A 27,141-nucleotide genomic window follows, 5' to 3' on the forward strand; every position below is an offset into this window, starting at 1 on the left:
AAAATAAGTGAAACCCCTGCATATGTATCATCAACACACCATATTTTTCTCAAAATGTAACCTTATTTCTCAACAAAAACACACCTGCTGTGTTGTTTCTGTATTGTACAGAGGAAATGTGATCAGTATTGGCCATCAGACAACAGTGAGGCATATGGGACAATGGTAGTGACGCTGAAGAGCACTAGGGTGCATGCTTGGTACACTCTACGCCACTTTCTCATACGCAACACCAGAGTCAAAAAGGTCAGTCATTGCAGTGGTAGGGTACGGAATGAGTGCATTGATTGGGTAATGAACCACTGCATTGCTTAGTTGAAGTGAAGTTGTAAGCAAAAGGGGTGGGTTTCTTTCTCTGTCTGTGTGTGTGTGTGTGTGTGTGTGTGTCTGTCTCTCTCTCTCTCTCTCTCTCTCTCTCTCTCTCTCTCTCTCTCTGCATACCTGTCTCCCTCTCTCTCAAGAGTCAGAAAGGAAGGCAGAATGGGAGAACAGTGGTCCAGTATCACTATACTCAGTGGCCAGATATGGGTGTGCCTGAGTACACCCTTCCAGTGCTCACATTCATCTCCAGGTCCTCTGCAGCTCGTGCTCCTAACTCTGGGCCCATCCTAGTTCACTGCAGGTAAGCTACACTGGGGAGCCCTAAACCCTTGCTCTGCATGTAAGTGCATGTCAGTCATGCTGTGAGCCATTTCCAGCCTAGTCTGTTGGTTTTACCCCCACTCTTCCATGCAGTGCTGGCGTGGGGAGGACAGGCACGTACATTGTGATTGACAGCATGCTCCAGCAGATAAAGGACAAAGGCACAGTAAATGTCCTGGGCTTTCTCAAACACATCCGCACCCAGCGCAATTATCTGGTCCAGACCGAGGTCAGTGCACAGTAATGGAACTGAGCATGTGCACATATAGGCTACACCTGTGTTTAGCTGGACTTCATGACAGAAGCCATGGTGACCAGCATCCAATGAAGTGTTACAATTCTTTAGAAGAAATTTCGACACCAAATTCTGGTTAATGTGTACATCCAGAGACACTGTTAGAGTTGCTGTAGCAGCTACACATTTTTCAAGTGTTTCTATAGGAGGTTTGGCATTGCACAGTTGCATAAGCAACTCTACATGCTTGAGAAGAAAATATCAACACCAAATTCTGCTCAACATAGAAAAATATAAACTTCTTTAACATTTTATTCCCTAGATTTTGTCCAATTTTGAAAAAAATCACAATGGAAATTGCTCAATACCCCTGGCAGGGCAGTGGAGTCTCAAGGAGGCCGTGTGTGTGTGTGTGTGTGTGTGCCCTTCAGGAGCAGTATGTGTTTATTCATGATGCTCTGATGGAGGCAGTGCTTAGCAAAGACACTGAAGTGCCAGCATGGCAGCTCCACTCCTATGTAAACAGCTTCCTCCGTCCGGGCCGTACTGCCACTTCTCGCATGGAGAAACAGTTTAAGGTGACTACTCCCCCTCTGCTGTGCAGCATTATTTAGCAATGGATTTACTTATGTATCCCCAAGTTCAACTATGAATTAAATCTCCTGTAAATGGATATATAACATGAATGTGATTGTGGGCTCTCAAATGCATCATTTTATGCTTATGGGTGCATTCCAGTAATACCAGTCATTTGTAATCCAGAAGAACATATTTAGGTCATGTATACAGAAGCATATGCAGGTGTCCCATGACATGAGTGGCAGCTCAGAAGCACACATTATCTCTCACTCTGCCAGATTATTTGATATCCTCAGAGAGAAATAAAGGCTTCAACGTTAGGTGTGTCCTGTCCTTGAATTCCAGACAAGGTTGTCTGGTACTGAGATGTTCACTTAATGTGTTCTTCTTTGAAATGGCTTTGAGTCTTCAAAAAACAATTTAGTATTTAAGGTTTTGACGTAAAGGTGTAGCACTGGTCTAAAAGTGTAGCACTTATAGTACTCTAGTTATGTAGCTAGCAACTTGTAAGTGAGGGGATTCGGTTTAAAAATATTTTATTTGCTTTCTTAAAACTGATGTGATTTGTTTAGTGAATACTTAAGCTGAAATGTCTTTACATCCTGATAGCTATCACTAAAATTCTTACTCTGAGAAAAAAGTACCTGTGACTGTTCTGGCCTGTTAATTAATTCTAAAGCAATCAGCACGATGTGTCTATACTAACCAATCAGGAAATTTTGTTTGTCTATACTAACCAATCAGGAAATGTTTGATATTTATGTATATATATTCATAGACTGTTGAAAGACAGACACTGTGAATAACAGCATTCTGTTCTAAGAGCAGGGTGTTACTGCAGCACTTCTCTTTGCTGAGCTTGCTCCCCCTTGTGGTTGATTGTGACATGTCTCTTCAGCTGGTGATGCAGTGTAATGCCCATTACATGGAGTGTTTCAGTGCACTCAAAGAAAGCAACAAGGCGAAGAACCGCAACTCCTCAGTGGTGCCATGTGAGTCTCAAAAAATATAAATCATCAGCTTTTTATTGTGACATTATAGTATAAGAACTAAGGTTATAAAAACATGTCGCAATTTATAAGTCATAAATTTCATTTTTGTTTTCTGTAATCAGCATTATAATTCAATCTTAATATTTATACAGAAACCATAAGTGGTATTAGTAGATTATGCATATCTATAAAGGATATCAAATGCCCTTTGCTAGATACCACTGAATTTGCTTAGTCTGTGATCTTTGGAGCAGTTATGAGGATGTAAAAGACAGGAATTGATTTTAGAGAAACACTTATACTCTGTTTTCTTTGATAAATATGACCCAATGTTTTCCTTCAGCGGAGCGAGCTCGGGTCACGCTCACTCCTCTTCCTGGAGTGAAGGGAACGGACTACATCAATGCCTCTTACATTATGGTATCATCGCTCAGTGCACCACAATGACCCATGCTTTTAGTACTATTTGATTCTCTGGGCTGTTTTTAGAAACATTCATTATGTTAGAGGGACAATTAATTAGGAAGTTAGTACAATGTAGACATATGATAGTCACATGAATGTATGCTTTGAGACAATATTTCATAATATAAAGATTCAATAATACAATATTTTATAGCACAAATATTCAAACTGTAAATTTGGTAATCTTCTCTACTTTAGGCTGTGCCACCTTTAATCATTGTTTTGTGGTTTAAAGACTGAAGTACAGGCTTGATCAATCACAGGGCTACCACAGGAGCAATGAGTTCATTATTACCCAGCATCCCTTGGCACACACCATTACAGACTTCTGGAGGATGATCTGGGATCACAATGCTCAAGTCATCGTCATGCTTCCTGACAATCTAGGTCTAGTGAGTAGACTGTTAGGAGTTCCATCAAATGTACCTGAATCTTGAGATGTTATTTTTTCTTTTGTAACATTCAACTTAATCAGCATAAATGTTTGAATCAAAGACAACTTAAGTATCATAAGCCATCTCATTTTCAGAGTTTCATAGAGGTGTGTAAGAATTGAAGATAATTATATTTATACTACTCCTTCTAGCTTTTAGTCAGATTGCACCGCAGTTCTCTCCAACTATAACTCCATGTGCCGTTCTTCCTCAGCACATTTACCTTTATTGGTAATTTAAAAATGCCTCGATAACATGGTATCTGCTGTTGAGTTGAGAGATCACATGCAATACATGAAACTAAACTTATTTTAACCTTTATTATTATTTATTATTATTGCATTTCTGTCTTAACTGGAAATGCAAAACATTCTCCCCAGTACAGTTAAAATACTCATTTTTCCATCTCATGCTTGTAGACAGTGATGTTTGGGAGCCAGGTCCACATTAGTAAATGATGATTGAATAAACTTGAAATAAATGAGTCTAATAATTCATGTGTAAAGCCCCAAGGATGTTGCAGTGTGAGTGATAGCTTGTATATCCTTCCAGACCGAGGACGAGTTTGTATACTGGCCCAGCAGAGAAGAGCCCATGAACTGTGCGGCATTCACCGTCACCCTCATCAACACTGATAAATTGTGTCTGTCTAATGAAGACCAGCTCATCATCCATGATTTTATCCTGGAGGCCACACAGGTACTTCACCCTCTCACAAGTACCCATTTAGCAGTTAGCCTGCCTCCAGATCTTTATTGCACTAACCAAGCAAACTCTGTCTCCCTCCTAAACCTCATCACCAGTACTTTAGTTTACCATCTTATGTAGTTATGATTTCTTCTATTGCTCTTACAAATGATTGTGAGAATTTTTTAATGTCCACATTCAGTATGGACAATGAATGTTTTTTGAATGTCCACATATTTGTCATATTCTTTTGAAAGAAATAAGCTAATGATCAGACAGTGAAACACTATTAGTTTAGGTTCAAATAATAGTGGTTTAAAAATTGTTGTGTGTGTGTGTTCCAGGATGACTATGTGCTGGAGGTTCGGCATTTCCAGTGTCCAAACTGGCCTGACCTTGAGGCTCCCATTAGTAACACATTAGAGCTGATCAACATCATCAAAGAGGAGGTCATGTCTAGGGACAGCCCCACCATCGTACATGACGAGTGAGGATCCTACATCTTTATGCTCTTTTCAGTGTAAAATACTGGATTTAAATTAAGTAGGGGATGTTGACTGACCTGCCCTTCACTGGCCAGGTTTGGTGCAGTTTCTGCTGGGATGCTCTGTGCTCTGACTACCCTGTCACAGCAACTGGAAAGTGAGGGTGCTGTGGATGTCTACCAGGTGGCCAAGATGATTAACCTCATGCGGCCAGGGGTCTTCACAGAGATTGTAAGTCTTCAAAAGCCAAATTACATGAAGTGTGAACTGCTGCAAAGTGGGTCTTGCGGACATTTACTGAGGGTCAAGTTGTGCACCCTAGTGGTCATAAATGGGTAACATGCATTTTTCGATCCTGTGTTCTGTCTCTCCTTTTCAGGAGCATTATCAGTATCTCTACAAAGCAGTGCTCAGCCTTGTCAGTAATAAAGACACTGGACTTTGCTATCCCTACTTGGACAGACATGGGAGGGTAGTGAACGCAGATGGATCCATCCCGGCTGAGAGCATGGAGTCTTTGGTGTGAAAGTTCAAATGAGGGGACACCCAAGTTCATTCAGCAGACTTTCCTCGAGGCCTTTATTTTTGCCAGACTCATTGGTAAAATATATATTAAAAACAACCTAAAGACTTTTTGTATACTGATAAAAATTCTTTTGATATTTATTTTTGCTGCTTTTTGTTATCCTGCTGTGTCACAACCTGTTCTTCAAATATAGAAACACACACGTGTGCACACACACATACAACAAAATGCAGCTGTCTACTTTGCACTATACTCTCAGTGTTACTGCCTGATGCCTAGCTGATCTCCTCCCATTATTCCCATCAAGCTCCTGTCCACTACTTGGGGGGGGGGTTGGGGGTGGCAATGCTCCTCTGCAGAAGTCAACACTTTCACTTTTAACACAGACCACATTAGCGTAGATACCTGCCTCATCTACATGCAAGATATTCTCACTAAGGCTCCTCATGTTCAACTCAAAGCCCATCATGATTCAAGTTTCATCAGAAGGAAGTGTTGGGTTGTTATTTTTGGTTAAATGTCACTGAAAATGACCATTTTCAGTCTAACTTATATATGTTATTTCAATGTGGTATAACAGCAACTGTGAACATATATTGTTATTGGTAGCATTTCTATTGTTTTGTAAAACATAAATATATTGATCATATAAGTGTGTCTGTCTTCCTCTTTTTTTCTCAGTTTTACTGTTAGCAAACAGTTTTTTCTATCATGCCTACAGTTTACAGGAGGAGGAAGGAGTGTGACTCCAAGTTCCAAGCAAGAGTACATTAGCTAGCTTGATAATATATTGGGTTTCCATTCCTTAAAAAACAAACATAATAAATGTACAAGAACATGTACAAGTTCTTACCTCTCAACCAAATAATTTACTTTGGTCTCATCTGGCTGTCTAGTATTTGCTCTATTTCTTCTAGGTAACATTTTGAAAGTAAACATTTTGAAATATAAATTATAAAGGCATGTTTCCGATAAATCTGCTTTTTTAATGTAATGCCTTTCTGGTCCATTAACACCATCTATAGTCATACCTGTTGACTTCTAAAACCAGTGGAAGTCAAAAGGTATGAGTGTAGCCAAACATTAGCTTCCTTAAGAAGTGGTATGTTGGAACTGTTTAGATGGAAAGCGTGATCTAGACTACCTATTTTGTATTTTCTTCATGAGGGAATGTCCTACACTCCAAGGGTTCACTACCCAATTTTGTAATTAAGTTTTATACCTTTCTCCAGATTTGAGCTTAGTGTATGCTATTTGAATCTTACCTTTGTGGGGTCTTAAAAGATTATATATTTGTTCCATCAGCAAATTCTTCAAATTGCACTTAGTCTTAAATGTTCAGGTAAAAATGTACAATGTAAAAATGTTAATATGTGTTAGTGATGGCACATACTTATGATACATACCCTTATAATTAATACATTTTATCTGTGATAGGTTATGTAGTAGATTACAGCCTCTCAGATATCAGGTGAATTTTATAAAAACTTTACTGAAACAGCACTGCTTCTAAACAAACAAACAAACAAACAAACAAACAAAAAAGACATAACGCCTAATTTCTAGAATGGCCTGCAAATGTACCTGCTTCCGGTTTCCTATAGTGTGTTTATCACTAGGGGGTGGTATAACCTGAAGAAGAGACAGGAAATAATTTAATTGCATGCATTTAAATGTTACGCAAATTGTTTCTCTCTCTACTTGGCACGTTGATATATCACAACCAAAGTATTATCACGTTCATTTTAATTTAGAAATTCTATTTAATCGATTATCTAACGTGATTATGTGCTATTTCTCTCCATTTCGTCACCCACTAGAATAATGGAATCTTCCAGATATGACGTATTTCCTCGATGACTTAGGTAATGCCTTTTGGCTACGAAAACAAGAGGCGCATGAGTTCTGTAGAACTGTAATATAAATAATTGTGTTTGTTTAAGGGTTGTAACTGTAATAACATTTGGAAACCATTAGATGTAGATTGGAGGACGCTTTCCGGTTTTGTTTTAGGTAGTTGGATGCAATTTGAGCTGTAGAGACGAAGTATTAGCCAGTTAGCTTGCTCATTCATTCGAGAATCACACTCCGAGAGCAACATCGCTAGCTAGCTACCGCTAACAAAGGAATATCAGGACCTGGCTGCGCAGCCAGCGAGTCGGTTTGTTGTGGATTCACATTTAAGATTCATCGCAGAATAACGCGAATATTTGCGACTGTGCAGTCAAGTCAATTTTTCTTCGATTAGGAAAAAGGGTTCCATTATTTCTTCCCCTTATTAATTTTTTTTTGCACGCGCGTGAGTAGCTAGCTAGCTATATTTAGCGTTTGGCGCATTTAAGGGCTCGTTTTTTTTTCATTTCATCTAGTAAACCTTAATTTTGCTAACAAAGCAGATATGGCTGAAATGTATATTCGTGTTGCTGAGGAAGAAAATGAGGAGCCAATGGAAATTCCTTCAGAAGATGATGGAACGGTGCTTTTGTCCACGGTTTCGGCTCAGTTTCCAGGGGCTTGCGGCCTACGCTATCGGAGTCCTATATCCCAGTGCATGCGGGGGGTGCGCCTCGTGGAGGGAGTTCTTCATGCTCCCGAGAATGGCTGGGGTAACCTTGTGTACGTCGTAAATTATCCGAAAGGTTGGTAATTAAGGACGCAAATCTCCTATGCTAATTGCTTTACACGCCATTCACAAACCGTAGACTGAACTTTACAAACACCATTTGGACTTTTTCCCTAAGTAGTACGACTTTACAGTAATTGCACGCTCACTAGCAGCCACACAAAGCTATCGCCTAAGAACCAAGTTATGAACATTATGAAATTCTCTCAATTCTTGATTAAGAATCTGCTCTGCCTGACAACAAGAGGAAGATGGACGAAATAGATGCTTCATCTGCAAAGATCAAGAGAGGGGACCAGAAAACTTCAGATCTAATTGTATTGGGTTTGCCATGGAAAACTACAGAACAGGATTTAAAAGACTACTTCAGTACATTTGGTGAAGTCATTATGGTGCAGGTAAATAACCAGCTAATATGTTTAACATTTGCATGTGCCTACAGGTAGAACCTGGCACAGGTTGTGTGAATTATCTCAATGTTATTGCATATAGGTAGTTTTCTGGTTTTCTCATAAGGTTAAGCGGGATGTGAAGACTGGAAATTCGAAAGGTTTTGGCTTTGTGAGATTTGCCGAGTGGGAGACTCAGAATAAAGTCATTGCCCAGCGCCACATGATTGATGGGAGATGGTGTGATTGCAAACTGCCCAATTCAAAGGTAATGCGTGTTTATTTTCCCAAAATAAAGATTATAAAAAAAGTAATTAATTTGAAGTCACTTGGCTGGAAGATGGCAATACCCCAGCAAGACTGATAGTGTGTCATTCATTTTGTGTTCCTTTTGTCTAACAGCAAGGTCCCGATGAGCCCATGAGGAGCAGGAAAGTATTTGTGGGTCGTTGTACAGAGGACATGACTGCAGATGACCTGCGCCAGTTCTTCTTGCAGTATGGCGAGGTCACTGATGTCTTCATCCCCAAGCCTTTCAGAGCTTTCGCTTTTGTTACATTTGCTGATGACCAGGTATGTCTCATTGTTCACCAAAGAGTAGTTGGTCCAAACAGCACTTCCTAATGTGTCCAATAAAACATTTAACCTTCTGTGTAGTTTAATATTGTGAATCACTATTCAGATTGATTGGTGTATTTTTCTGAACACTTGGAGAACACTACTTTGCTGATTTGTGTAGAATAATTGTTTTGAGATGTTTTTGTGAAATCTATAAAATGTTCCACCTCTTGTGCAGGTCGCTTCTTCCTTGTGTGGAGAGGACCTGATCATCAAGGGCGTGAGCGTACACATCTCCAATGCTGAGCCCAAGCACAACAACAGCAGGCAGATGCTGGAGAGGGCGGGCCGCTTTGGGAATGGGTTTGGGGGTCAGGGCTTCGGCAGCAGCCGCAGCAGCTCCAGCAGCCTGGGCAGCTTCGGCAACTTCAACCTCAACCCAGCCATGATGGCTGCTGCCCAGGCTGCCCTGCAGAGCAGCTGGGGTATGATGGGCATGTTGGCCCAGCAGGGTCAGTCTGCCACGTCTGGCTCGAGCACGAGCGGAACGAGCTCCACTCGTGACCAGACGCAGTATAGCTCGGGCAACAGCAACTACAACAGCAGCTCAGCTGCGCTCGGGTGGGGCACGGGCTCGAACTCCACTACCAGTGGCAGTGGGTTTAACTCTAGCTTTGGCTCTAGTATGGAGTCCAAGTCTTCAGGGTGGGGCATGTAAGATGAGGGTTATGTTTTTGAAGTGTCAATATTTCCTAGTGTGTGTTTGGTAAGTATTTTGAAAGACTTAACTCTTGTCTTGTGTATGGGAGCGGGAGCAGGAGGGCATGGGGAATTTGGGGAGGACCGAATAGTTTTGTACATCTGAACAAGAGATTAAATTTAGTGTCTGAAGTGAGCTATGTTAACCAGTGTTACGCAAACGCGTTATCCTTGGTGTAACTTTGTTTTTCTTTACATTGTACTGGTTGATTGGGGGTAGGAAGAAGAGATATTTCAACTGGATTCTTAAAATGCATGCAGTTTATTCTATGGTCACTGAATGCATGATGTGAAGACCATCAGATTTCGACTTCGTTAAAGCTCATTTTTAAAAAGCCTGCATTGGGAAGAATCTGGTTGAAACTTCCAGCCTTTTGAGTTAACCTTTAACTTGCGAAGATACATTTCAAAAGCCTTCATCGAAATCTTTTCTGCAGTTGCCATCTGTAGGTTTTGCCTGGGAAGAAGGCCCTCTGTGGCAGCTCTGTGTGGCTGAGATCATAATCCCACCTTCTTCCCCATGTCTAAAAGCTCTCATCGCACGGCTTGCTGGCACGGTGGGTGTCTACTTTTTTTAATCAACTTCTTTTTTCTGATTGACAAGAACTGCCCAAAAAGTGAACATTTTTAACAACTCTTGAGTGAGATTGGTGGTGGCGAAGAGTGAAAAGGCTGCGAGTGAGCGAACGGAGAGAGGAAGGAAAGCGTGGAAGCGAGCGAACGAAAGAAAAAGACTGATGCGAGTGCGATGAAAGCTCAAATGTGACTGCAGTGGGTGGCTTTTGTGAGCGTGTGAATGGGAGCTTGTTGACACTTCCCAGCTTCATCCATATACAATTCTGAAAAAATGGACAATTAGTTTTACATGTAACGGAAAATTTTTTTTTTTTCTTTAGGCCTCCCTTTTTTTTTTCTCCTATAGTATACTGACGTGTTTAAGTAGCTAGTGGAATGTTGTGATGATGAATATTTTGTCTTGCTTCTATAATCTGATCTGAATGCTGTATGGTGTGTGTGCTTTACTTCCTTGTAACTTGACCTGTAAGTGTGAACTTTGATGTGGATGACATCTTCAGTGGACACTGAGGGGGGGGAGAACGAGTGATGGTGTAAGTGCGACCTGTATGTTGAGTGCTGTGGATGTCTGTGGAATGAATTCCCTCTAGATAACATTTGCTCAATGTTTTCAAAAGCATTTTATATGGCTTGTTAAATGAAGGGAGTGCTTCAATAAAACTTAATTTGAATAGGTATCTGTTTTCTCATATGGGATTGATCACAAATAATATGAATTCGGGGGGGGAAAAGAGCAGGAAACTAATTGAATTCACACGTTTAGGGGCCTGGGAAATGGCTGGCTGCGGGTTGCGCCTGAACCCCAGGTGGAAAGTCCGCTTGGGGATGGAGGAAGATGGAGGCGTGTCTGGTTCCCCATTACAGCTTTAGCATCTCTGGTAAAAGAAATGGACACTGTAGAATGTAGCTGACCGACAGGCACCTCATGTTCTGGCCTTTTTTTTTTTGGAGGTAGATCAAGCTTATCCCTGCATTGCCAGAATCAAGTTTTAATCTCCTTTAAAAGCAGGGTTGGGTTTGATCTGTGTCCAGAAACAAAGGCCTAAATACTCTGGTGACTAACTTTATTGCAAGATGCTGACCTGATATTCATGAAAATGAAGTGCAGTAATTGGACTCATTTTAATTTTTTTGGTCCAATCGGTCTAATTAGGGGTCTGCAGTAAAGAATACTGGTCTTAATTCAAAGTATATTTATCACATGTCTTGTCACATTTTATAACCTACAGATTTTTTTTTTTACAACCAAACTTTTACATTCACAGGCAATGAAAACATGTTTTGCACATTCTATATTACAATAAAATACACAACCTGGATGAATGTCTGTGACTAATTAATTGAAGTGTCAATTAACCACTTTCTCAAGCGAACAATGCTGACTACATTGAAGTCATTCTTAATATCCGTTTTTTTTTTCCTTCTGCCTGTTGGCCAATGCAATCACTTGTTTTAGTTCTCTGTCCCTCTTGCCCCTTCATCTGCCTCATTCTCCATGTCCTTACTCTTCCTCTTGGTAGCATTCTTCTTCCTCGTCTTCAATTCTTGATTGTTCAGTGCTAGTTCTTCACTCTTTTGCTGGATGAAGTTTGACTACAGTAGCATAGATACATTTTGTAGGACTTAATGCTTGATTACAATAGACAACTTTTTTAGATTGAGCAAATGCTTTAAACAGAAAGGTTTGAAGATTAGTTAGTACTTAACTGATGAAAAAGAAAAAGCAGGGCTACAGCTTGGATACCAACCCAGATCTCTCAAACTGTTCTATTCAGTCATGGATTCTCCTAGAACGTGGCATCCAGCAGGATCTCATCTTTGCTGATCTTATAAAAAAAACTATCTATGCTTCCAGGCAGGATGTCGGATTTTGTGACTACAGTTTTGACTTCAAAAGGCTGAGAAAGCAGCTTTCCAGGCAAATTAAGTAAAGAGAAAGTTCTTAAACTTAAAGATTTTTTTTAAGTTTGAAAGAGTTGCATTAATTTGTGAATCAATATCTAACTAATAATACAGTGGGTATACGCCTGAAGAATCGTACCAGTGCAGTGCTCTTTCTTGCAAGAAGTTTAACGTCGTCTGTTGTGACGGTGTGTCGTTTTGCATGCCTGGGGGAAAAAAAATATTTCCACATAGGGACTTGTATTAGATCCTCTGGTGTTTGTGCAGGGTGCGTGAGGTAGGTTAGATACAAATTACCTGGCAAAGGCTTCCAACTCCTTAGCAAATATATCTGCAATGTAGAAAGAGCACCGCAATGTTGTAAATATGACATTCATTATGAAAAATAAGCATCGTTACTACGGGATTCGAAAACCTACCACATTGCCTGAATGTAGTTTCAGCGATAGCTGCAATTGCCTGCCTGCTCACTTCCATCTCGCAGTCTGCGACTGCATTTTGACAAAGCCTGCCGACCGTGTAATGAACAGCCGCTTTCAGCCTCTGAAAAGGGAGGCATTTCCAACATTGGATCCATACATCCTAGCAAGACGAATGACTGTAGCTTGGAAATTTCATATTACAACAACGCTAAGAGAGCTAGTCAGCTCGTTTACTAACATTACATAGGACTGTAACGTTTTAAAGCTTGTAGCCAGGTAAGATAACTAAATCGGTAAGATTAAACGCCAGATAGCTCTAGCCGTTTAGCTGGCTGGCTAGCAAACTTACCTGCGAGTACGCCTCTTTATCATCCATTGTGAAAAATAGTTATTTTATATTTAGGCTACTCTAAGGTAATAAAAATAATGATGCACAGGAGAACCGTTTGCACTTTATTCTTCTAACAACCTTTGTCCAAGCAAGTTGAAAATTGCGCGAAATATCTCGTCGTTTTGACGGCATTTCCTAACGATGTCATGAAATTAGCGCCGTCTGCGGATTAGGAGGACAAACCCCGCGAGCCCTTCCTGTTCCGCGCGTATATGCACGTGACGACACGGTCCGCACACCGAGTGGCAGCATTAGCTTTTACTTTGAATTCCACCCAAAAACAACTGAAATGGGAAAGAGCTGTTGTGCCGTTTACTGTACAAATAGATTCAGCAAGAATTCGGAGTTATCTTTTTACAGACTACCGAAAGCTAAAGAAAAGAGAAGCAAATGGATCACTGCAATTCACAGAAACAACTGGAATCCAGGCACTGAAGCGTGGATTTGCAGTTCCCATTTTGTTTCAGGTATGTTGGATTTGGGGGTAAAATCATATTTTAAGTAGGTTAGCTAATCTACCTAGCTAATGTACTGTATTGACTACTCATCAATTATATATTTAGCGTAGTATATATTTCATTCTCATTTCTATTCTGTGTAACAACTATCATTTATTTAAAACTGTCCATCATGATGAGCCTTGTTCTACAAACAAAGAGGGGTTGGCAGACAGTGTTGGCTAACCAATCTAGCCAGCCAGTCAAGATAAACACAGTTTTCCTTATAAAGGCATATTCCAAAAAGCAACTTTATACAGTTGTCCAGATTTGGAAGTTCTACTTGGAACGGAGAAACATTAAAGTCACGATGACCACAATAATTTATATTTTATGTCATATTTAATGGTAACATCGGAGGGGAGGTTTTCCAGATCTTAAAGGACTGTTCAATATTCCCTCCTAAAGTTAATTCACAGTTTCATATCAGTTAATGGTCCTCACAGTGCTTATCGATAGTGTAGTGCTGATGCTCTATGCCAGATTGTGTACGAAATAGCCTAATAAATACTACTCGCATGCTGATTAGGCCCCAAAACAGTATGCAGTATGCAACCAAAATACATTTTCTAGAACACGAAAGATTCTCAGATAATGTACTAGTCCAGACTAATATTCCAGTAAAATCTTATAGCTACTAGAGCTATCTTCGTGTTGTACTGCATCCCGACAGGTAACGGTGGCAGAAACCTTCATATCTTCACATATTATAGTTTGCGTTTGTCGCATACTGGATACTATAATGCATACTAGTATGGGAAACAGTATATAGTATATACTGATTGCAGCATACAGTATGTAGTTATTTTGAACATAGACATAATTTACCTTCAATCTGATTTATGTTAGAGTATATGGATACATACTGGGTCTGTAAATCAGTAAAAAATAGGATAAATAAGAATGTGTGTATACATTTGTGTACCCCATTCATACAATCAGCAAAAGATAGACATTTAAAAAAAATAAATAGAAGTTTCTCCAGAATATTTAAAAATTTTGTTTATCATCCTTATGGGTGACTAAATCACACTCCTAAGATCCTAGGTAATCCTGTTTTGTGGACTACTAGTAGTGAAATATTTTGTTTATTTCAGGTAAAAAGAGTGATGATCCCCTACACCCTGACTACGTGCCAAGTTTATTCAGTTTCACCTCCACCACTGATCGAAATCTGGCTGTCAGAAACCTGGAAAGATTTCTCCAATCTCAGAAAGTTTCTGAGAAAAGACCTATCAGTAGAGAGCTAGCTGCCACAGCTCTTCTGAACCTGCGAAGTCCTGTATCAGAAGCAGAGGTACAGACTGAGGAGACATACAATGACATCACCTCATTACATGAACAGATTAAATCTTTAAATGCTGAATGTCAGTCACTGAGAGATAAAGTTCACAAATTAGAAAGTGAGCTGAAACATCTTACTCTTGACTCTTCACAATTTGATGACAGCAAAATGAAATTTTTCACAGGACTACCCAATTTACATACTTTCATGTTATTGTTCAGTTATGTGTCATCAGTTCTTCCTGTTGCTGCTAAACAGTCCCTCAAGCCTACTCAGGAACTACTTCTTACACTAATGAAGCTGCGCCTCAATCTGTCTGAGGAATTATTAGGCCACCTCTTCAGGATTCATCAGTCAACAGTGTCAAGAATCTTTCGCCGTTGGATATATGTCATGGAAAACAGGCTTGATCCTCTAATATCATGTCCGGAAAGGGAAGATTTAATACGCAACTTACCAAGGTGTTTTCTGACATATTTTAAGAAAAAAAACGTGACGCCAGATGTGGCTCATGACGGTAATCCGTGTGTATAAGGACATGAATGCTGCAGGCAACCTATGAGTTATGCTAATAGTGTTGTCTTTAAAGGACAAATTGTTTTATATTCCTAATGCAAGCAACTTTTGTTTCGATGCTGTTTGATTTTGTATTCTTCTGATTTATTTTCTCGTAGGTATGCTACTCAGGCATCCAGGCATATAGATAATCAGTCATCACAGGCACAGGAATACGGAAAGCAGAAAGAGACAAAAATGTCTAGAAAATTTTCACCATTCACAGACTTTGACACAAGTTTGTAAAATTTTTTAGCTCACAAATTTTCAGCATTGGGAACAAGGACTGGACCGTATAGTGTGAGATAGACGAAGAACAGTGACAGAAATCTTAGCATGTTAGAATTGTGTTTCCCTGCCTATCTTGACAACTACATTTTCATGACTGATGGGATGGCTGAGTCCTCTCTGGTGCGTTTATGTACACATGGAAAAGAGAATGCAATGCTGCTGTTGATTTCAGTTGCAGTGATTGTGAAACCACCTAATATTAAAACATATATTTTTCACAGAATGGTGATCCACAGCTGTACAGAGCCTGCATGTAGGTGTGTGTGTCTGTGTAAAAGAATTTTTCCTGTGTGGCCCATTGTGCCACTTGGGATGCAACAAGTATAAATCAGGTGTTGTTACACAAAACACCATCCTAGACTCAACATTCAAAGGCCTACTGTTTAGATTAAGGTAGGTACTGACCTTTCTGTAAAGAGAACCACTGACAGTTATTAGGTTATTGATGAAAAAAAGCTAAAGCATGCAAAAATCTAACATCAGAAACAAATTTAATGGGCTTTTGATTGGGTCATGAAATGTTTTAATTAATAGGATAAAATATAAAACTTAATATTTAAACCATATTTCATAATGGAAAAAAACTTATAATACTAAAACTAATAATAAAACTAATAATGGGTAATAGGCAGTTAACCTAAAGTACTCAAATATATATTGCTTCAGAGTATTTAATTTTAAATCAGCCAGTTTTTCTATACGTTTGCTTGCAGATTTGTCCTTCACATTGGAGCTCCTTGAAAAAAAGTGAAATTAATAAATCATTAATAAATGCATTGCAACATTGTTTTCTGTTAGAAATTATAGAAATCTCCACATACAAGAAAGAGGAAATCTCCCTCTATCCAGTGAGTCCATCCTCTATCCTTCTTCTCTCCTTTTTGTGTACACGCAAGCTTGTCATTGTCCCAGTTGACGACGGTCTGAAAACATACCATGGTATTAATATGGTAGCATTTTATATGTATTATGAGGAAAGTGATTTATTTATTAAAAATCAGTGTCACCCATTATAGATGTTCAACCTTTGACCATTAATTAAATGGTCTAATGTTTATTTACATTCCTGCTTACATTTTGTAATTTTCTATCACTCTGGTCATGCTTAATGAGGAGTAAGTGTGTACCTGGCATTTTCTGTTATCCAGACCTTTGGTCACCTCTTCAAACTCCTCACCAATTTTGAATGAGCATGAGTAGTTTCTGAAAGTGGTTAGAGTCTTGATGGTGAAGAAATTTCCATCTTGCTCAATCACTTTCTGAGGCTTCAGCATGTTTGCTATCTTCCTTGTAACCATATCAATGTCTGTGTTTCAATAAGTAAATAAGTCACATTTCATTTATTTTGATTTTCAAATGACATACATATCATAAAGATCATCCTTTGTATATGTCCAAAATAATAAAATCATTTAAGTGACAGGTAGATTTAAAATGTCACTGATTTTAATAGTGGCAGGGATTAACCTAAATTGAATGTGATTCTTTAAAAATCCTGAGTGTGAAATTATACTTGTCCTAACCAAATTAATCTTTAGTAAAATAAGACTAAATTCCAAAAATCACACAAGCTAATATATTTGAGTGTTGTTACTCACCGAGAGCAATCATGTAACCTTCAAAGTTCTTGCAATCCACAATATCCCATATCCCATTGTAATTGGCTGGCATGCTTGAGATCCACCTTGAAGAGAGTTAGAAGTCTTCTCTTATTGCTGGGTACTTGTAGACTAGCAGTCGAATTTTTACGCATTCATTTGTAAGAGGCAGATGTGATGTGTCAATTTTCAATTTGGTATTTACTTTGTGTGGTAATATGGAGCAGAGGTGAGCCCCCTCACACAATCACCATTTTAGAGCTTCAGACGCAAGGGCTGTTCTCTAGAGCTGGAAAGAATGATTTAGGCACTCAGGGCTAGGTATTAGGGGCACTAGCAGATTGCAGTGTGACTCATAAAAAGCACTTTTTTGGCACTGACAGTGAGTTCATGCTATAGTTATAGGCAAGTTATACATAGTTCAGGTATACATTTATTCACATACAGTTCATTTAATATTTAGTTTCACTATCAACCATAATTATAATTGAGCACTGCATTTAAAATAATGTATTAGCACGTATTATTCTACACATTTATGTGGTTCTAATTGAGGAAATGACAGCCCTTTAGAAAAAAAGGTTTGCATTGAGGTAAAGGCTGCTCCCTCATTTGTCCTTGTATTTCTCATGTTAACTGAGGCACTATGCAATGCAGAATATGTAGTGGATGTCCAATGAAATGTTGAATTTTTTTATTGACAACATTTTTTCAAGAAATCAATATGTGCATTGATTAATCATAGGCAAACAAACTGGAAGACAAACAAGACCATAACATTAAAAGATATGTGTTTTTTGCTTGTTTTGTTGACCAAAGCAGGCTTCAGGCTTTATTTCAAAGAAAGAACGGGAGCATTTTACCACACTATTGGAGAACCCAAAGCGCATTTGTGCCCAAATAAAGATTCAGTTGGCAATGTAATTTTAACTAGACTATTTCAGTTTTTGGCACATTCTGCCCTATTTATCACTAAGGTATACATTTCTTGTACTCATAGATTTGTTAGTTTTTCTAACACTCATAAATCACACACAACGAAAATAAATAGCATCTTTCATCATGAAGTACTCTTAGCATCATGCCTGCGATGTACTATAGCTAGAATGCACATACATATGAACATAATTTATCTGAATTAAATCGATACATTTTTGTTTCTATATAACATTTTTTTTTCATGTGTAGTACATGATACACTGTACAGCTAAAGTAAGATTGTTGTTTTTCTAGAATCAAATAGTTTATCCTATTATTTATTTAAAGATATTTCACCTTAATCCAATTATATAGCCTACAAAATATTTTTCTAATTATAAAAGTTAAAATCAATTCCTCAGAATCATTTTCAGGAATCTCTGAATGACATGTAGCAGCTAGCTAATTTTGGCTAGTTATTAGTTATTTCTAAATTTTGAAAGATTACCCAATGGTGCTTGGTCCAACCACAGGAGGGCACCATCTGCAAAGTTCATGTAAAATGGGTCTTATTTTACCCCAGTCAAAAGAAGACCAGCACGTACTGGTGAGTCTGCTTTTCTGATTATGCTTCTATTCTTTTTATAGAATTAATCTGCCTTCCTAATGTGACCCATCCTTAGAAATGAAGCTTCTTGAAACTGAGCACTTTCTCAATTGTAAATTTCTCAATTACAAAGTCAAACTGCAACTTACTTCATGTTATGTTCTTCTGTAGTCTGCTTTGGTGACCTTGAGAGAGCAATGTTTCATCACTTCTTGGTTCATGCGGCTTTCCAGTCCAGCAGATGGTTTCCAAGGAATCAAAGGCTGAAATTGTAAGATCATGAAATGCAGCAGGCATGTGGTGGAGCAGGTTTTGCAATGCTGTCCACACTTGTAAATGAAGTATGACTCTCAATGAACTGTGTGTACAATCTTACTCTTGTGCTGGCAGTATGAAACCTCTTGTATGTCTTGTCTTACAGTCAGATTGTTCTTTTCATCTTTGTGTTGCTTCTCCTGACACCACAGTTTTACATTCTGACAAGGCAAGTTTGACAACATCTATAACCTTTATGTTTACTCAATAGATGTAATCTTTTGGGGTGCTGAATATCTAGTAATCAAATATATTGTCTGTAAATTATGTTTTAAGTGAATGATAAATCTACCTTTCTAGGCCCAAGTCTTCTCGCTACTGTGACAAACCACTTCTGAACAATCTCATAGCCCTCATTGTATTCTCCTTCATGGCCACAGGTGGTCACAGGCTGCAAGATAAATTATACAAATTAATTAAAAATAAAATTTTTATATATATATATATATATATATATATATATATATATATATATATATATATATATATATATATATATATATAAAATTTTTATGTAGTAACACTGTCACCTTTTCTTGCTCTGCTGAAGGTTTAGCAGTGACTCTTACTCTCACTGACCCAGTACCCAAGAGTATTAGAGCAGCTTACCACACATTCGGAGTTCTCTCATTCACCCAGGGACTTTGTACCATTATTCTGACCTACAATGCTCCCCAGTGTGTAAGTGTCCAAATCACATACTTTGTGCTTCAATTTAACAGTGAAGATTGACAGTGATTATACAATGTGATCTGAAGTAGGCGTCTCGGAATGATATAATGGTTGATATTATGGTCTTTTCCAGGTGAATACCACGCCAGAGCTGTATCTCTTTTCACTGGTACTTTCATGGGCTTGCATTCTTTCTTCAGGTAGACATCCGCATTCAGTCCAATTCTCATTCAGCTCATGAAGTTCATTAAAATGTTTATCTCTGAGTTGAACAACAGCTTATCATGCCTGTTGGCTAGCTTGGTACCTACTAGCAGTATACCTTTAACATTTAAAATAAATTATATTTGAAACAAAACAGGCAATAAAAAGCTAAGTTAATAATCATATTATCAATATGATAATTAAACAAACTTTATACGCATCTCTACCCAGCATTCTTCCTGATAAGAGGGTGTCTTTGGCTGATCCACCGAATGTGTCCGAATTGGTTCAGAGACACATGCCTCTGGTCTGGTGTGTGAGGTACCGTTTGGCTGTCTGCACCATACAAACCCATCTATTATTCAAACCTTTTCTGCATCAGTGCCAGAGCTTCAGATGGGTGTTCAGTTGAACCTGTTTAGATCCTATTACTATAGATATTTCCTTACAGTGCTGGCTATGTGACAGTAAGGGAAAGTGAAATGTCATTCATAGCCACTAAGCCAGAGTTAATGCATTTATGTCTTAAGCAACTGAATTGACCAAATATCAATTCAGACTAAAGATCAAAATAATGAAAAAAGGACAAATGGTAGCATCTATGAAGCATTTTATTGTATTGTCTCTTACTTTTGTCATGGATTTGTAATTTATGCATATTGCATGTTAAATACATAATGAAACATATTTGCTAAATTAGAAGGTGAAATGAGAATTTAATCACATCCTATTCAGAAAAGCATTGAGTCATAGGCTCTTGAAGTAATAGAGGTTCATATATATGATAGTCTATGAATTGTCACAGAGTGCAAATTGATGATGAAAAAAAAGCTAAAAAAACTTTCCATAAGGCTCAAATATTAATGGGCAGGAAATTACAACACTCAAATGATGACTTTATTGCAGTTTTTGCTCTTAATGCAGGTGCTTTCTGTGCCATGAACAACATTTAGGGAAAGAAAATTTGAACATCTGGTGATTAAAAATCTGTCTCTATACAACTAACCTAATTATGTTAAATATTATGTTAAAGATAAATTCATTCCATGATGCACCCTCATTACCTTTATGTAAAAATGTAAAAACGTAGACCCTTGGACCACAAAATATCAACACGTATACAAAAATGGAAACCACTTAGGCAAAATACAACTCATATGTGCTGCACTAATGTATAGAGTAACTCTTGCTTGAGCATTATATTGATACTTCCATAATTCAGATTCTAACCCAAATGTCTGTCCCCTTATGGCACAATATTCCTGTAGAGCTGAAGTTTCCACAAACATTTTAAGAATTTACTTTAGTCATAACACTGATCCTGTTATTAGGTCTTAGAATAAACCTGTATCCATAAAGCAATTACTAAACCCATCACTGCATTTTGATTCATAAATTTGAGCTTTCAAACATTTAGCGCTTTTACTATATGAAAACTACATTATGAAAATTACTTAAATTTATTACTTCCAATCTAACTCCGATTTGAGAAAAGTGCATGAAAAGTAATGTGATACAACAATCTCATTTCAATATTTCTATTCACAATGAGTAGCATATTTTTCCTATTGAATCGCAAAAGGTCAAAGTTTATTCTCACTTGTCCACAGAATTTTACCATTTACCACTTAAATTCTTGCTATTTTTTTACCCCCCCCCTAAAAAAACCCTAGTAATTACATCACAAACACTAAAATGAATGTAAACTGTACTTGTAATTCTTCTCATACCAAGTATTTTATTACAATGCTATTCCTGAGATTATTGCCAGTGAGGTTCAGTATGATCAGACGGAGTCATCATTCAGTGAATGTAGTTATTCAAACACGAAAAAGGGCTAGAAAAACAAACTTTTTCCCCATACAGACACACATTCACAGTAATCCAAACAATGTCTGACCTAAAGTAATTCATTAATTTCAGATGAGGCAGAGAAAGTTTTAAAAATCTTCTATAAAACCTGAAACATACAACATATGTTTCAACTAAAACTCAAGTGCCCTTACTGATCGTCTACCCACCAAACTAGCTATTATCCTAACAGAGCATCGTAGTCTATATACCATGTTAGATTTCCATTAGTTGGCTGTACTTTCGTGATTGGGTACTTGTATGATTCACCCTTGATTCGGCTTAGCTGAGTGATGAGCTCATGCTTTCTCTTCCCCATCACTAGCACCCCTACCCTGTGAGCTTTGTTGATGGCAGTGAATGTAAGGCTCATCCTCCGGTGGGGTTTGACTGGACTTTCGGTGAGTGTGACTAATGTTTCCCCATGGTCATCCAACTTGCTGTCTTGGAAGAGCGAGGCTGTGTGGCCGTCCTGCCCTACCCCAAGCAATATGTAATGGAAGCTGGAGGCATTGATGTGCCGCTTGATTTCATTCTCATAGAGAAGTGCCCCACCATCTTCTTCCACACACAAGCGTTCGTTGAGTTGCACTGGCATGGGGTGGATGTTGAAGTAAGGGATTCGTATGTTGTGAAGCAGCTGGTCATGAATGGAGCGGAAGTTGGAGTCCACCTCCGTGGGTGGCACACACCGCTCGTCTGCCAGCCACACGTGAGTGCTGCTCCATGGAAAGGTGTACTGATGCAGAGCAAGCTGAAGAAAAAGCGCTATGGGGCTGGAGCCACCCGATAGCGCCAGGTGGAACTGACCGTGATTCTGGAGAGCCTCTTCTGCCGCACCCTGCAAGTCGGAGGCCAAACGCACCACCAGCTCCTTTGCCCAAGCTGACACCATTTCAGCGCTACGGTACTTCCCTTGCATGACCTGGAAGTTCTCCTCTTGGCCTTGCTGGATCACGTTCACCAGTGCTTCGCTAACAAAAGTGACCTGCCGACTATGCAGATGGAAGTTCAGCAAATCACTGTTGGCCTTGCCACCTGGGTACGGCCGAGGGAAGGTATGAGCCAAGCTGTCCAACAGCGGTGTCCAAAAAGCCCATGAGGCCATGAGGTTCTCGGTACTGACAAAGCTGTGCCTACGGCCATGGAGGACCTTAGAGATGAGCTCATAATAAGCCTCTCTGGGCTCTGCTGGTGTCTGGATGTGATAGTCGGAGAGTGCTAACCCCAGAATACTGATGTCTTTGCGCTCTGTAACCTCTTTCCAACCACTGTTCACCAAAGCTGGCTTAAACAAATTTTTGCTAACAAGAATTGCTGGGTATTGGAGCCCTCCATGACCCAGATAGAATATAATCTGTTGGGGTTTACATTGGACACTGTTGTAGTCCTGAATGCAAAACATGTTGTTTTTGAAAAGAACACGAACATAGCCGACACGTTCATCAAGCATCTTACCCGAAGTCATAAATATAGGGATGCCATCATACAGGGGATTGCTGGTAAAAATGACCACACCTAAGAACACATTTTACAGACATCCTCAGAATGTAATTTATTATATATCTGTATGACCAAAATAATCTGAATTAATCAAGCAAAAGCCTTAAACTCACCAGCAAAAGTAGGTGTAAGACTGAAGTAATCCTTTGTTTTATTGAGTTCTTCCTGAACTTCTGCAGTGTAACCCTGGTATTGACCTATAACCACACTGCTCTTGTCAAGCTGCTCCAGGCCACTGAGAACCTGTAGCTTGTTCTGCAGGATCTCTTTACTGTTGGAAAGGTTAGCAGGTATGTTCATCATTGTAAGGGTCATGATCTCTGTAAGGTGGTTCTGGAGGATGTCTCTGATGACACCATATTGGTCATAAAACTGAATTCGGCCTGAAAATGGAAAAGCAAAGAAGCACTTTTTCCATATTTTTCACATATTTCTTTTTCTACATTTGAAATTACAGCAGTAATATCACAACGTAAATGTAACGTTAGTCGTATTGTATGATGCATTTATTTGTTGGCACCATAGAACAACCTTTACCTTTGCAATCCAGAGTTTCCTTCAGCACAATCTCAATTCTCTCAATGTGATGCTTGTTCCATATTGGCTCCAGAAATTTATTATTCTTTTTCCTAAAGGGTAATATCTGTGAGACAACCTTTGGAACACACACAAACACACACACACAACAAAAAAATAAAATCACACAGAAGCCTCACTGCTTTCAGAATACTCTTTTTCAAACCACCATAATCTAATGAAATAAAAGAACAACTTGTTTTCACCTGTTTCCCTAAGTAGTGGTCAATCCTGTACATCTCCTCTTCGAGTAGAAATGCACCCAGCTGTGTGGCGAGGATCTGAGCGCTACCCAAATCATGGCCGAATGGTTTCTCCAGCACCACCCTGAGCCACGCCCCAGCTGAGGGCCGACAGCTGCTGTTTATCTTCTCTGCAACGTCGGCGTAGGCAAACGCTGGGATAGACATATAAAAGAGCCGGCCCGCCTCCGCCAGGCCCTCCTGCTCCAGCTGCTGTTGTATCTGCTGACTGAGCCTCCCATAGTCTTCGCTGGTCTTCACCTGGACGTACTGGGACAGGCGCAGGAACTGGTCTTTAACCAGCGCACAGCGTTCCGCCGTCAGCTCCGGCGGGCAGGTCAGTCCCTTTAGTATCCCAAACAGCAGCGGCGTGCCTTTCTCAGCTGACACAAGGCCCCCGCCATAGAAAGAGAAGGTATAGCTTTTGGCTACCTCAGTGGCATAAAGGTGGAAAAACCCCTGCCAGAGGTATTTTTTGGCAAGGTCACCAGTGCCACCCACAATCACCATGGATATGTGTCCAAGACTCTGCAGATTTTTCCCCTCTTCAGCATGGCCTCTATGCCAACATGTGGCCAGAACCATCAAACACCATGCTATCTTACACATGCTGTTAGAAAACTCTAACCCTGCACAAAACAAAATTTTCAATGACACAAACGCATTATTTTTTGAAAATAAACTGTTCTATTATTTATCTTCACATCACTTTCTGACATTCCTAGTATAGCTAATATTGCTAGTATAATAGTATATTATTATAATAGTTGTTGGTTCAAGCCCCACCACTGCCAAGTTGCCACTGTTGGGCCCCTGAGTAAGGCCCTTAACCTTCACTTGCTCAAGTTGTACTTAGTCATAATTGTAAGTTGCTTTAGATAAAACCATCAGGTAAATGTAATAATCATGCAGTTATAGACCAAACTCTGGTCTATAAAAATTCACTAAACCTTCTGCTCATACACACATTTTGTTGAGTCAATAGGAATGTCACTAACACACAAAAAATAAAACTGAAGTATGACAATATACAGGAACAGGAACTAAGAAATAACTGTCCAAGATGACAGAAAGACTATGCAGATGATAACGCACAACCTTCATGACTTGCACAACATTACAAACACCCTTAGGTTTGGGTTTTTGAAAACATCATTTTTTTAAAACATATTTTTAAACTTAATAGTTTGAGGGGGTAAGCACTAAAATAACAATTAAATAAAAATACCATAGCAGTTCCATGTACATGAAAAACTCTATACACACTGTGCATGAAGACAACAAAGACTAAGAACAGAAAAAGCATTGTTGGCTTAGTGAGTTTTCAGTTTTATGTTTAAACTTACAATTCATGATGAGGGTAACACCCTCCACAAACATAATACTCTGCTTTGACTAATCTTTCAAAACTGACTAGCCTCTAGTGATCTCAAAAGGACATTAAACATGTCTGCATGTGTTACTATGTTTGAAATCCTTAGTTGCAGCTGTAATCAACTGTGAAGATAATTTCAAGCAGTTCAACATTTAATTACAAAGAGTTTAACCTCTAAGTACTGTAAGAAAAATATTTCACTTCTTCAGGAAAAGAGACTTAATAAAAGACTCAATACTTGGACAGCTAAAGTCCTGAACACTGGATAAGTAGCCTATCAACATTTCATTATCATTACTTTGCAGGTCAAAGAAGAAGAGCCTCAGGTTAATGATAAACATAAGCAAGGTTAAACCAACAGCTGAAACAAGAAAAACAGTGCTAGTTACGGTAAAAGATGTCTACAGACTGGAAGCAACGTAAGGCTTAGCAAATGGGTTTCTCTCTTTTTTTCAGATTATGTACAACGAAAGCTATTAAAAAAAAAGAAAGAGAGAGAGAGAGAGAACCATTTGGCAAACCTCTACTTCCCAGTGACAAGTATCACCTTGATATGCTGCACCTAACTAGAAATGTGCCTTCCCATTTGGGAGGAGGAATAAGATATTCAAAAATGATGGCACACAATGCATGTTACCAATTTCACAGAGAACCTAGGCTAAAGAAAGGACAGCATAAACAGGGACAGACTGACACGAAGGTTCAAATTCTGGTTCGGGTTCATAAGTAACACTGGCGCAAGTATTAGTATGAATGTGAGGACCTGACAGAATTTAGGCTACGTCGTTTTTAGACTGTTTAATTGACTACATTGCACAAGTGTTTACACTCTGATGAAGGCTTGGTGAAACCGTGTCAGGCACCACCACTTCTTGCATCACACCGTCCTAAGAAGTGAAGCGTGAGAAGTGGAACTCTTGCGGTTGAGAAAATAATGTTCCAAAGAAATGTAGATCATGATAAAACTGAAAGTTCATAATAATTTAAAGGGCTGACATTAACCTGGGTAAATAAATTAGGATGATAACCAAACGAATAGAGTAGGTTGTGACCTACACTATGAAAAGCAAGGTAGAACAGACATTCTAAATAAAATTAGCATTAACAGCTAGACACTTCTCTGAAATCGGATGTTCAGATCCGCTACGTGACGTTATTTTTGACTGAGGCGTTCATGCATATAGCAGCCAATTTTAAAATGTATCCTCTTTTAATATTTTGTTGATAGACCAACTAGGTTAGCTAATATAAGAAAGCAGTTAATCGTACACAAGCTAGCTAAGTGTCATCACAAAGCGCCTAAAACAGTTATAGCAGCACCATCAGCTGTTTAGAATTAGTTCAACTTACTCGCGATGTGTGAAATTCCGTGTATACAGAAACACCTCTGGATTTAGCTATGTGTAGGCATTGATACGGAAAAGACAAATGAACGAGAAGGCGAGCGGGAAACCAAACACTGCTCACCTGTTCGCACTGTGCGACGTGGAATGTGTCGGCAGCGTGAGTACAGTTTTGATGACAGGCGTTTCCTAGCGCGTTGTCACGTGACGCGAAAAATACTATTTTGTGTTTCACAGTGGTTGCTTGGAGAATTTTGCAGGCAAATTAGACATCTGGACTCGGATTGCGCCAACCAGCAATATCAGGACAAACGATGTCTCAGGAAATGTAGGTTCTGCAGGGGAAGGCTGTTGGGGACCAATTAGTAGTCTCTGATTCTTTGGAAAAACAATCTATATTTTTACATTTACATTTTACATTTACAGCATTTAACTGCCGCTTTTTTCCAAGCGACTTACAATTATGACTGAATACAACTTGAGCAACTGAGGGCTGATGGCCTTACTGAGGGGCCCAACAGTGGCAACCTGGTGACGGTGGGGCCTAAATTGGCAACCCCCTGACTACTTGACTACTAGTCAACTACCCTTTTGCACAATGTACAATATTACTAGTTGTTACTACTTGGTTACTACTTGTATCA

The 27,141-nt window shown here is 39.1% G+C and overlaps 6 protein-coding genes and 1 long non-coding RNA gene across 14 annotated transcripts in view; 4 read left to right on the plus strand and 3 right to left on the minus strand.

Moving 5' to 3' along the window:
* ca16b (carbonic anhydrase XVI b) overlaps window positions 1–5,697 on the plus strand; it is a 53,968-nt gene extending 48,271 nt beyond the window's left edge. For all 4 annotated transcript variants that reach the window (XM_027010953.3, XM_027010950.3, XM_035524582.2 and 1 more), the window contains 11 exons: window positions 112–246; window positions 462–622; window positions 736–871; window positions 1,309–1,455; window positions 2,355–2,448; window positions 2,792–2,868; window positions 3,177–3,305; window positions 3,900–4,046; window positions 4,379–4,521; window positions 4,615–4,750; window positions 4,899–5,697. In XM_027010953.3, the coding sequence (XP_026866754.2) occupies window positions 112–246; window positions 462–622; window positions 736–871; window positions 1,309–1,455; window positions 2,355–2,448; window positions 2,792–2,868; window positions 3,177–3,305; window positions 3,900–4,046; window positions 4,379–4,521; window positions 4,615–4,750; window positions 4,899–5,045 (1,452 nt within the window). In that variant the 3' untranslated portion in view covers window positions 5,046–5,697. The remainder of the gene's footprint in view (window positions 1–111; window positions 247–461; window positions 623–735; window positions 872–1,308; window positions 1,456–2,354; window positions 2,449–2,791; window positions 2,869–3,176; window positions 3,306–3,899; window positions 4,047–4,378; window positions 4,522–4,614; window positions 4,751–4,898) is intronic.
* Window positions 5,698–6,904: 1,207 nt separating this feature from the next.
* Window positions 6,905–11,269, plus strand: tardbpb (TAR DNA binding protein b). Of its 3 annotated transcripts, XR_014124488.1 has the most exons (6): window positions 6,905–7,684; window positions 7,891–8,066; window positions 8,161–8,325; window positions 8,460–8,630; window positions 8,854–9,931; window positions 10,714–11,269. XR_014124488.1 is itself a non-coding variant. In XM_081717339.1 (5 exons), the coding sequence occupies exons 1-5, from the start codon at window positions 7,444–7,446 to the stop codon at window positions 9,331–9,333; spliced, it is 1,233 nt and encodes a 410-aa protein (XP_081573465.1). In that variant the 5' UTR covers window positions 6,905–7,443; the 3' UTR covers window positions 9,334–10,625. The 3 variants fall into 3 exon arrangements, 2 of the variants coding, with proteins under 2 accessions (XP_081573465.1, XP_026866725.2); XM_081717339.1 differs by lacking the exon at window positions 10,714–11,269 and having other exon boundaries at window positions 8,854–10,625; XM_027010924.3 differs by lacking the exon at window positions 10,714–11,269 and having other exon boundaries at window positions 8,185–8,325; window positions 8,854–10,625.
* cenps (centromere protein S) lies at window positions 11,253–12,832 on the minus strand. Its single transcript, XM_027010925.3, has 5 exons — window positions 12,624–12,832; window positions 12,272–12,395; window positions 12,150–12,183; window positions 11,992–12,058; window positions 11,253–11,543 (listed from the first exon to the last, which is right to left on the minus strand). Exons 1-5 carry the CDS (start codon window positions 12,648–12,650, stop codon window positions 11,403–11,405), a joined length of 393 nt encoding a protein of 130 aa, XP_026866726.3. The 5' UTR covers window positions 12,651–12,832; the 3' UTR covers window positions 11,253–11,402.
* A 52-nt stretch (window positions 12,833–12,884) lies between these two features.
* On the plus strand, window positions 12,885–16,224 carry LOC145643359 (uncharacterized). 2 transcript variants are annotated; one of them, XR_014124489.1, is made up of 3 exons: window positions 12,885–13,132; window positions 14,260–15,686; window positions 16,092–16,224. It is a non-coding gene; the product is annotated as an uncharacterized LOC145643359 (long non-coding RNA). The 2 variants fall into 2 exon arrangements; XR_014124490.1 differs by lacking the exon at window positions 16,092–16,224 and having other exon boundaries at window positions 12,886–13,132; window positions 14,260–15,413; window positions 15,515–15,652.
* Window positions 15,794–18,679, minus strand: rbp7b (retinol binding protein 7b, cellular). Its single transcript, XM_081717340.1, has 6 exons — window positions 18,566–18,679; window positions 17,097–17,180; window positions 16,892–16,977; window positions 16,421–16,599; window positions 16,115–16,216; window positions 15,794–16,029 (listed from the first exon to the last, which is right to left on the minus strand). The coding sequence occupies exons 3-6, from the start codon at window positions 16,962–16,964 to the stop codon at window positions 15,976–15,978; spliced, it is 408 nt and encodes a 135-aa protein (XP_081573466.1). The 5' UTR covers window positions 16,965–16,977; window positions 17,097–17,180; window positions 18,566–18,679; the 3' UTR covers window positions 15,794–15,975.
* LOC113577969 (uncharacterized) lies at window positions 18,594–21,918 on the plus strand. The gene is made up of 7 exons (XM_035523978.2): window positions 18,594–18,687; window positions 18,838–18,900; window positions 19,032–19,111; window positions 19,282–19,412; window positions 19,537–19,603; window positions 19,839–19,928; window positions 21,784–21,918. The coding sequence occupies exons 1-6, from the start codon at window positions 18,614–18,616 to the stop codon at window positions 19,925–19,927; spliced, it is 504 nt and encodes a 167-aa protein (XP_035379871.2). The 5' UTR covers window positions 18,594–18,613; the 3' UTR covers window position 19,928; window positions 21,784–21,918.
* Window positions 20,201–26,720, minus strand: h6pd (hexose-6-phosphate dehydrogenase (glucose 1-dehydrogenase)). 2 transcript variants are annotated; one of them, XM_027010902.3, is made up of 5 exons: window positions 26,622–26,720; window positions 23,744–24,408; window positions 23,499–23,616; window positions 23,075–23,344; window positions 20,201–22,976 (listed from the first exon to the last, which is right to left on the minus strand). In XM_027010902.3, the coding sequence occupies exons 2-5, from the start codon at window positions 24,386–24,388 to the stop codon at window positions 21,640–21,642; spliced, it is 2,370 nt and encodes a 789-aa protein (XP_026866703.1). In that variant the 5' UTR covers window positions 24,389–24,408; window positions 26,622–26,720; the 3' UTR covers window positions 20,201–21,639. The 2 variants fall into 2 exon arrangements, with proteins under 2 accessions (XP_026866703.1, XP_026866704.1); XM_027010903.3 differs by having other exon boundaries at window positions 26,505–26,634.
* Between the last annotated feature and the right edge of the window lie 421 nt (window positions 26,721–27,141).

This window comes from Electrophorus electricus, chromosome 7 (assembly GCF_041902795.1).
Source record: "Electrophorus electricus isolate QZ-2024a chromosome 7, ASM4190279v1, whole genome shotgun sequence".
NCBI lineage: Eukaryota > Metazoa > Chordata > Actinopteri > Gymnotiformes > Gymnotidae > Electrophorus > Electrophorus electricus.